The 10,230-nt window shown below is 47.0% G+C and overlaps 1 protein-coding gene across 1 annotated transcript in view; it reads left to right on the top strand.

Annotated features, from left to right (window-relative positions):
• Positions 1-7,195, top strand: part of LOC103780182 (DENN domain-containing protein 1A-like) — a gene marked incomplete at its 5' end in the record, with an annotated part of 70,301 nt that extends 63,106 nt beyond the window's left edge. Inside the window, 4 exon segments of the mRNA XM_008947838.1 lie at positions 2,158-2,219; positions 2,222-2,279; positions 4,738-4,993; positions 5,879-7,195. Of these exon segments, the coding sequence (XP_008946086.1) occupies positions 2,158-2,219; positions 2,222-2,279; positions 4,738-4,993; positions 5,879-7,195 (1,693 nt within the window).
• Between the last annotated feature and the right edge of the window lie 3,035 nt (positions 7,196-10,230).

Below are 10,230 nucleotides of genomic sequence, written 5' to 3' on the forward strand. Positions count from 1 at the left end.
TCAAGCTGATAAAAAATTTAAACTTGAACAATTTTAGATTGTTCGTCCCTTATCTGGGACCAGAATCTCTTACAGAGCACACCAACGGCAGAACTTAAGTGCTCTCTTTTTCTAATTGTGAGATGAGACCCCACTTTCATTTACAGAGTCCTGCAACAGCAACAAACCCTGAGCACGTTAACTTGCTATAGATTGAATCTTATCTGAGCTGCACTGAAGTGCAGCTGATGATCTAGCCACAAGATCCTGCCTTATTGCTTCATAGTTTGTTCCCAGTTTATTTAATATGTGCACACAGACATAATGTGTTTGAATTTGGCGTAGTCTGAAGGCAAACAAAAGGTTTCAGAGGCAGTGCTTTAGGGGCAGCTGCCCCAATACCTTTGTTATCTACAGTTACCAAACATGCAGTGTGTAGGCAAGATGTGTGGAAATTCAGTATTGCTCTTGATTCCTGGGAATAAGTTTAGGTTTTCTGGAATCAGGTTAAATGGTAATTTAATTTCCCAAGATAAAAAGACTTGTGTATAAGTTCAAAAAAGAAATTTTTTTGAAGTATTTTTCATTTCAGCTTTATTTTAGATGGAGACTTTTGTTAATGTAAATTGAGATTTTTGGGTAATGGTCACTTTCTTTAAAAAAAAAAAAAGTTTTAAAAGTGTTACATCATTTTTTTCCTAATGCAGCGACACCACCTCACTTTCCCTGGATGCCTATTACAGAAGAAGGGAGGAAGAGAACAGCTATGCAACAGCTTTAATTGGGGTACCACAGAATATGATTTAACACCATCAGCCACATCCACTGCCACCACTATTTTAGACTTTTTATTAATTAGCTGTGGCCTGATTGTGAATGAACATTATTCACAGTGGCAGCTCGGGCCCTCTTGAGCTGTCAGCTGCAGTGTCCAACTTCTCTTTTTCTGACCTTATCTTTTAGACTGGTTTTCATAACTTTATTATCTAGTTATTTAGTGCTCGAGACAAAAGAACTAGAAGAGTGAAGGCTGGTGATGAATTCAGTGCCACTGGAGGTAGTTTGTTAGTGTGCTGGTACTATAAATTCCTTCTCTCCACGTGTTCTGATGCTGGCACATCCTCACCTTGGCTGTGGTGAACGTGGGGGTGGGACGTTGTGCTGCCTGCGGGCTCGGGACCTGTCCTCTGTGCCACGTGGCGAGCCTGGTTCTGCCCACACCAAATAACAGATTTTATTCTGAACCTGAGTGGCAACAAAATTCATCTGCCCGTGTCTGCTGCTCGGTGTCGTGCAGGATGTGTTGTGGTTCAGTACAGGGGTATTATCCGTGATACGTGGTTGATAAAATGAAGCTGCTTGGGAAGAGACCTCATTCAGCCAGCTAGGAACAATGTTTGCTTTTATGATCCTAGTGATTTCCTCTCCTTATATTTTTTATTAGCTCTTTTACTATCCAGAGCTTCAGAGGGGAATTAACAGTGGCCCTTGCCTCGTACTTTACTGACTATTAGGATATTTTAGCATGACAAAAGAGCCAATATTTGCTATTAATTTGTTCATACTCTTCAACCTCTTCATGGCAGTGTATTTCTGCTTGATGGCCCTGCTTCTCTTCTCTTTCCTCTTCTACTGAAGCTAATAGTGCATTTAACTGTTTAAAGCAGTGATAGACACTTCTGAATGTTGGATCTTAGAAACTTCTGCTTTATGCAGAAAAGAGTAATTTACTGGGTATTTGGTTAAAATTAAGCAACCAATAGCTACCAAAAAAAAAGAGATAAAATTCCATAAACTCAGCAAACTTTTAATATATTTATTTTATGCCCCAGCCAGGGTATGTTTACCCAGAGCTATATAGGCATGCACAGTTAGTTTTACATTCACGAAAAATTTAGTCATTGTCTTAGTGAGGTTTGCATTGGCTTCTGTTGCAGTGTGGGTGTGAGTGCAGGTCTCAGTCCCCTGCCCAGCTAGAGGGAACCCTGGGCATCTCTAGAAGAGTTGTGTTTGCTGCCTGGGAAGTATAGCTGAACATTTACATGCAGAGCTCTGTGTGGTGGCACTCAGTCATGTTCAGAAATGATTTAGAGCCTGCGTATCACTTGGTTTCTCTCTCCTCTGGAGCACTGATTGTGATGACTTGATAACTTCCTTTTCTCTTCCTGTTTCCCTCAGCCTTGTAAAGCCCATGCGACACTATACAGTCTTCCTCTCTGAGGACTCTTCTGATGATGAATTTCAGCAGATCCTGTCTCTGGCTTCTCTGAAAACTTTTTCTTCTCTGCTCCTTTTGAATGGTCTATCCTTTATTCTTTCATTGCACTGATTCAGTTGTCGATTGATGGGTTTTACACTGGTCAGGGTGCCTGCTCCTGTACTTGGAATTTTGGAAATGCTCCTGCAGTCTCTGTACAGTGCTTGATGAATGTTCAGCATTTCTCCTGCTTGTTTGTTTTGCTACTTATCAGCATGCAAAATTGTACTCCTGCATGAACCACTGCACAGCAATGCACAGCTCGTGGGCTGGCACCCACTCGAGCTCTGGGGGGTGTACCCTTCCCCCTGCCCGTTGTCCAGAGTGCTGCCTGTGTTCCTGCCCCAGCCACCGGCCGTTCTCCCCCGTGCAGTGCTGGCTGGGCTCTTGGGTTGTCCTGTGGGCCTGATCCCAGCCTCTCTGTCCCATCAAGTACCACATCCTCACTGACTGTGGGGAGTCACTGTGCAGATGTCCTCTGAGGGGTGTGAGTACAATTTGACCTAAAATTGGACAAGAAGGAGGAAGCGGTTCGTTGGGTTTGCTCACTGTGTTACTTGTATCCAACTATTTAATTTGTAAATTACTGTAAATTCCCAAACCTCCATGACTTAGTCCTGCCCAGTTTTGAGACCCAGCTGAGCAGCTCGGCCGTGCCTGTGAGAGCTGTAGGTGTGAGCAGAGCTGCAGGGCAGCAGGGTGCTGGGCAGGGCTGCCAGCTCCTCCCCAACTATTTAATTTGTAAATTACTGCAAATTCCCAAACCTCCATGACTTAGTCCTGCCCAGTTTTGAGACCCAGCTGAGCAGCTCGGCCGTGCCTGTGAGAGCTGTAGGTGTGAGCAGAGCTGCAGGGCAGCAGGGTGCTGGGCAGGGCTGCCAGCTCCTCTGTACCAGCCCTGCCGCCAGCGGCGGGCGAGCAGCCGAACGTACCGAGCCCCGAGGCAGCTGGACGTCAGCCAGAGGAGTTGTTCATTCCTAACCTCACCTCCTTGAGCATGTCTAGGGGCAGAAACGGAGAGAAATGGCACAGAATTACTCATTCTTTTAACACTGGATTACTGGCTCGAGCAGAACCTGTAGGAAGAGGTGCCAGGGAGCTGCTGCTTCAGGCCTGTGTGTGATGCCCGGTGCAGGCAGTGCTGGGCAGTGGGTGCCCGCTCACTTCTCAGCTGCAGCCTGCCAGACACAGCTGTGCAAGGGTGGGCTGGAGAAGGGACTCTCCAGGGCTGGCACTCGTGGTGTGACACAGAAGGCAGGTTCAGGGGCGGAGTGGGAAGGGACACGCCTGCAGGCAGTGGGGCATGGGGGCACAGACACACTGGGGAAGGAGCAAAGGGATGGAAAAATGTTCCCGCGCTGTTTTGTTTGGGGTGGAAGAGGCCAGGCCACTAAAATGGCTTGCTCACAGAATATTATTCAGGGTTGTTTTCTAATTGTGATCTAATGCTTAGCAGATGAGCACATACTAAGTGAGAGACTAAAGATATGACCGAGATTTGCAAGATCGCCCTCGTCCTAAGGACATGTACTGTCAGCTGTCTGTCTTGCACTTGCATTATTACCTGCTTGTGTGGCTAGCTGAAAGCCTGCTGTCTGTGTGTCAGTGAATGAAGTAAGATGGTCTGTTTCTAAATTTGCATGATATAGATGTATTAGAATAAAATATGGGAAGAGGAGGAGGGTTCTTCCATAGTGTCTGTTTTTGCAGGTCTCACAAATATTTTCTATGAATTGAAACAGTGTTTAAATGCCATAGCAGAACTGGCTGCCAGTCAAATGCCACTAACCACAGATCTGTGTGGCACTTCTTGCCATTAATTGGATGTGCATTATGCTGCTGTTCTCTGTATGCAGAACCCATATGCAAATCTGCTGGTGTTCATTTTTTGCTGAGGTATGTGCAAGAAGAGCTCCCTGCTAACTCGGCCTTGGCTGTAAATGTAAAATAGGTGTCTCCATAATGGATTGTGTTGTTTCTTGATAAGATGACACCAACGTAATCATTGGAACTCTGCACAGTGTTCCCAATTATTGCAGGAAAACACTGAATTATGTTCTGTGCTGAGTTAGCTGGAAGCAGGAGGGTGTAAGTGCCTGCGGAAGACGGGGCCGGTGGCAGAGCCTGCTCTGCCCAGGAGCGGGGCGAGGGCTGCCTGAGGGGAGGGCCAGGCTGGCAAAGGGGAGAGCTGGCATCCAGTTATTCCTGCTCCGAGAGCTCCCTCCTCAGCCTGTCTGTATCTGCATGGTCACAGCTTTCCTCAGAGTACCTCCAATTCCTGTCTTTTTGTTCCTGAAACCCCTCATGTGCCAAGTCATCTTTGTACGTCCGGCTGCCCATGGTCTCTTTGCTCACACACCTGCTGGTCATGGGGCACTGTAAGCTGTGGTTTGCCACCCAAACGCTTCCTGTTAAAGCCATCCAGCTCCTTGGTAAATACTTGTTTAAAAAAATAATCAGAGCCATAGTAATTTGCAACACAATTGTTGTTTCTGTCCTAGGCCTCAGCCGTACCGGGCCCTGAAAGAATCGGACAGTGCTGATGGGGAAGAGGCGGTCAGTCCAGAAAAATCAAAAGAGCCTCTGCCTGCAAGCCCTCTGCTCTCAAGCAAGGCCACTGAAATCAACCTCCTTGAAGACATTTTCTCTAACTTAGAAGTAGAAACACAGTCTCAGCCTCTCAGCCAAGCTAAGAGCCTGGAAGACCTACGGACTCCCAAAGAGGAGGGAGATCAGCGATGCTCGTTTGATTACCAGGTTTGGACAGGCTTTCGTGTCCACTCTGGGGTTTTGCAGAGAACCAGGGCTGCCTGTCTTCCCTTATTCTCCCAGGAACATTTTCACAGTGTTGGGTAGATGCATCCTTTTTCCAGCCATTTGTTCATACTTGTCAAAGTTCATTTCTGAATTGAGAAATGATTTGGACTAGGTTATGAGACAATAACTTTTTCCACTAAAACTAGAGTCTTTACTTCTGAAGAAGGAAATATTTGCCCTGTTCCTCAGGATCTGTTAGTCCATTGGCTATCACACAGAGTTATCTTAGAAGCTCAGCAGTGAGAAGGAACATGTGGGAATTTTCAAGTCCCTTCAAACTGCATGGGTTTTAATAACCTTTTAATCTGAGCATTTTGGTCTAGATATCATTTGAACAATCAGGACTCTAGAAGAGAGATTCTTTATGAGAACTTCACTGAATACATGGAGCTTAGGAAGTGCCAAACTAAAGCAGACTCTGAGATCTTCACGTGACAGAAAATAATGTCATTTCTACCTTATAATAATATTGCATTTAATGTTATATCCAGATATTTCATCTGACAGCTTTTTCCATGCAGCAATTAAGGCATCTCCATTTCTGTGCCTTAGATACAGGTACGTGCTCCTGAGGTGGCTAACAGCAGGTGCCACAGTGTGTCACAGGCTAACAACTCATGAGCAGCAGAGCTGGAAGTAGAACTCAGAGTCCTGCTTCTCCTTTCCTGTCTCTCTCTCTATCCCATGTGCTCTTCTCCCTCTCCAGAGTTCACAGCCTGTGGACAGATCTTCTTCCACCCATAGCTCAGCAGCCTGTCTTCACTTTCTGCTCCATGTTGTGAGGAGATCAATAAAAGTTAACCTTTTTTTAATGCTTTCTTGCAGAGAATGGATCTCAATGTGTCTGAGAGGAACAGGATTGTTCCAACCATGAAGCTGTCTCACCCTTACAACAAGCTGTGGAGTATGGGTCATGATGACATGGCTATTCCTACCAAATATTCCCAGAGCTCGCCAGAAAGGCCTTTAACTGCACTTGGTAACATGTCACCAATCACAAGGAGACCTCGGAGCAGAGACAGCATTTTGGCTCCTGCAGAAAAGGATGAACCAAATCCTGCCGTTCAAGGGAACATCACCATTCCTAGACCACAGGGAAGAAAGACTCCTGAACTGGGCATAGTCCCACCACCACCAGCACCCAGGGCTTCCAAGCATCAGACTCCAGCCGGGCCAGCAGAAATCCTCACCCCCCACACTGCAGGACGTAGCCACGTGGTTTCAGATCTTATCCCAGAGCCCTTCGGAGGTGGCAGTGTGTCCTTAGACCCTGAAATCCAGCAGGCTGTGAATTACTCCTCTCATCCTTCTCAGCTTCTGTCCAGTGCTGCCAGCACTGCTGAGATGCTCCAGCCTGTCAAGGTGAAGGCAGATACTGCAGGTAATGAAAGCGACTACCTTCTGAATCTCCTGGATCCACTGAAAACAGCCAGCTGGCAAAGCAGCGGCCCGCAGCAAGGTCCCCACAGCCTGCAGAGCTCAGCTGCTCCACCTCCTGCAGCTGGCTTTGTCTCGGTGGCCAGTGACTTTGTGCCTCCTCCAGCTGCACCATTTGTCCAGCCACTTGGTTATCCTTCCCCAGCACCTCCACCTTTTATACAGCCATCTCCTAACCCATTTACACAGACGGTGCCAGGAGCCCTTTCCGTGTCTCTAGTGAGACCCCCAAGGGGCTCTTTCACCCCCTCCTTAGGTCATGCTTATAGCTCTGGCTTCATAACTCCTAGTTCTAGCTTCTACCCACCACAAAGACCTCAACCAAACATTTCAACACTGTCCATGCCAAACTTGTTTAGCCAGGCTCCAGCTGTGCCACCCGCTGGCTCCTTGCTGCTGAGCCACAGCCCTTCCCCAGCGAGCTCTCTCCAGCCAGCGTGTTTCAGTGGCCCTAAATCCAGAACACTACGGGTGGGCCAGTCCAGCTCAAAGGTAGATCCCAAACAAGCACTAAATCTCCTGTCGAATGAACCTCCTTTGATCCCCACCAGGCCAGCTAAGGGCTTAGAGCCAGTGTTACTATCCTCAAAATCTGAGGAGACAAAAGATCCATTTGAAGATCTGTTAAAAAAGACAAAGCAAGACGTGTCATCCACACCAGGTAAGGTTGAACAGCTCAGAAAGCGATGGGAAACCTTCGAGTAACGCTCCCAATGATCTTTTGATGTCCCTTTGGAATTGGCAGAGAGGTCTTCTGTTTTTTTGAGCCAGCATAAAACCAAGCATTTCTTCTCTGGAAGGCTGAGCCAGGATAGCTGCAGGACCATCGCCATGCTGCGTTTCACACCCGAGTGCTTTTTGCCCAGAGTTCAGAGTCCCCACATTGTCCTGGTCCCTGCGACTTCCTCACTCTCCACTGCTGAAACCCCCAGGACTCTTGCACTGACCCAGATGTGAGGGCAGTTGGGGTTGGTTGGGTTTGGGTTGGTTCTGCACACACACCTTTCCCAAGTCACTCCTTCCCCTCTACTTTCGGTCGGTAGAACAGCCAGGAGCGTGACCCAGCACGTTGTCCTGCTGGACTTTCCTGCCTGTTTCTCTTGCATTACATGTAGAGCTGTCACGTTTTGCTTTCCCACACAGGATGCAGCAAACCCCAGACCCATGGGCTGTGCTGGGCTCGTCCTGCCCCAGCTGTGGCCCCCGGTGAGCTCCTGCTACTGGGTGAGCCTTTGGGGCAGGGTGCTGACTGCCCTCCCACAGCACGCGGAGAGCGGGAGGCCGCAGGGAGCTCTCTGGGGCAGGACTGTCACAGTGCCTGGCTGTGACAAAACCACAGCACAGAGACATGGCTCAGGGTTCGGTCCTGCTTCTCTGGTGGGGAGCTGGAAACACCAGCAATTGTTTTTCTTTTTTGGGGTTTTTGTTTATCTGTTTGTTTTTGTTAAATACATCAGAAAATAGAGGCCATCAAGAGTATCCTAGTTCTTATATATGTCTATGTTGATATTCTATATAAATACTATAAATGGCAGTGTATGAATGGGATGTAACAACATCTGACTCACTACAAAAAAAATAAGGAAAAAAAAAAATTGGGGTGTTGCCATTAGCAAGACTGTGACTGTGAGGTCATGGGGTACAGAAATGCAATGCAAGGGGTGAAGGGTACGTTCATTCTCTGTGGCAGTGGTGTTCTCAAGAAATACCATCTTAATTTAGCATCCCTTATGCAGCCTGCTGTCTTTGCAGTGATCAGTTTTGTTTTACTTAAGTGGTGCTTTTTTGTTTTGTTTTGTATTTGGGCACAATCCGACGTGAAACATGTTACTCTAGGAGATGTAATCACATCACCATTAAGCCTTTGATAAAGGAAGTAATTTTGGACACATGGGGAAATTCTTGTAAAGCTTTATCTGATTTCCAATGTATCTATTTTATTCATATAATCTGGGAAGTTTTCTTACTCTGGTGTATGACAATGGCTGTCTATGCGTTCCAGTCTGTGATGCAAGAGAAAAATACTCTTGATACCTGAGATGCCAACAGTTCAGGAAAGACCATAGGATTCCAGTAATATTCTATTTCTGTAAAGTCTGTGACAGGCCATTCGCTTGGGTTTGTATTTTCTTCTTGTGCTGGAAGACAGATGGTTTTAGTATTGCATAGTAAAATATTTAAAGTCTATGATAATAGCTCCATTTTATTTTATACAGTTTGGAATATGAACATTATACATAAATACAGTCTGGGATTTCAGATCTCCTTTGCTCTGAGCTAGCTGATAAAACCTCAGTGACGGTGGCTGTGTCAGGCAGCAGAAAGCTCTGTGTGTGTCCTGCCCTTTGAATCCCACGTGCTCTTCTTCACCATGTTTCCAGCCATGCCCTGATGACACGTCCTGAGCAGCCCCGTTACACACCTTCCACTGAACAGAAAACGCTCAGGTAACTCTGTGTCACCACAGACCATTTTCCTTCTCTGGTTATTTCACTCTTCCCCTATTACAGAATATTTTATGCAGTTGATTTTTAGACAAACAAGCACTCTTGGATTGTTTAAGTCAGTTGTGAGGCACTCACACAAGCAGCATTAATCACCGTGGCTGTTGTGAAGGAGGCAGGTGGAGCACACCCCGAGGTCTGGGGGGCTGTGACCTTCCTCGCTGCCCAACCAGAGCCCACGAGCAGGAGACGTTTATGTGCTCCTCATAACAAAGGACTCGAACTATCCCTAGGGCAGTGTTTAGTTTTCTGTCTTATTTAAACTCAGGAATTCCTAACATGATTCATTCTAATAGCTACGGATGTAAGCAAAGTGAGCTCGTCTGGGAGAGCAAGCTGGGATGTGAAACCTCTCTGTGTCTGATGTGGAACTAGTTTTGATGGGTTTACTGACCTGGTCTACGAAGCCTTCCTGGTACTACTCATCAGTGACTTTATGTCCAGCTCTGTATTTTCCTGTACTCACCACATGTGTTTGGTACTTGGTACTGCTTTGCTTATTTGCAGGTGCTTCCTTCCATTAGAAATAACTTTTCTGTTATGAAGAAAACTCTTATGTTTCTGATGCACCTAAGGCTGTACAGATGGTAAAACCATTTTTATATCTTGTTCACTTCTTAAGTTAGAAACATTTTAGACAATGCAGCTGGAAGCTGTCCAGACACACAAGGATTTTGTTGCTGAAGACCTTTCTCGTTACCTCACACGTGTTAGTCACGAGAGGCTTGAGGTTCCTCAGCACCTATGAGGGATTTTTTTCTAACCTGCAGTGAATGATCCCAGCTGCTCAAGCACCCCCACACCCACCCCACCACCACCACCCCGCTTTTTTATGTGTGTGGAAAAAAAATCAAGCAGGTGACTGGCACCTGCCCAGTTGTCTTCCCAGTCCAGAGGCAGCTGCAGTCTGCCCGTCAGACGTGGCTGCGGCCCCGGGGCAGGGACCGTCCCTCACACCAACCCGGGGGGCCTCGGGCTGCGTGCCCCGACGTGCTCTGCCCGCCCCGCGCCCTTCCCCTCGGGCCCTACCCTCAACGTGGTTTTCCCACCGTCAGCAGATTAAATTGGTCTGTAGCAAACAAGGGCCCTGGCAGCTGCTGCTTCTTGCAACCGCCAGCTTTGGAAAAACTGCAGAAATTAATCATGTGTTAGCGGCCAGAGAGGGACTGAGACTTGCAGCTGCACAAACTGCATCTTACAGCCCAAAATCAGCCATCTAGACATCGAGCTACTCTT

This window comes from Merops nubicus, unplaced genomic scaffold (assembly GCF_000691845.1).
Source record: "Merops nubicus isolate BGI_N331 unplaced genomic scaffold, ASM69184v1 scaffold29579, whole genome shotgun sequence".
Taxonomy (NCBI): domain Eukaryota; kingdom Metazoa; phylum Chordata; class Aves; order Coraciiformes; family Meropidae; genus Merops; species Merops nubicus.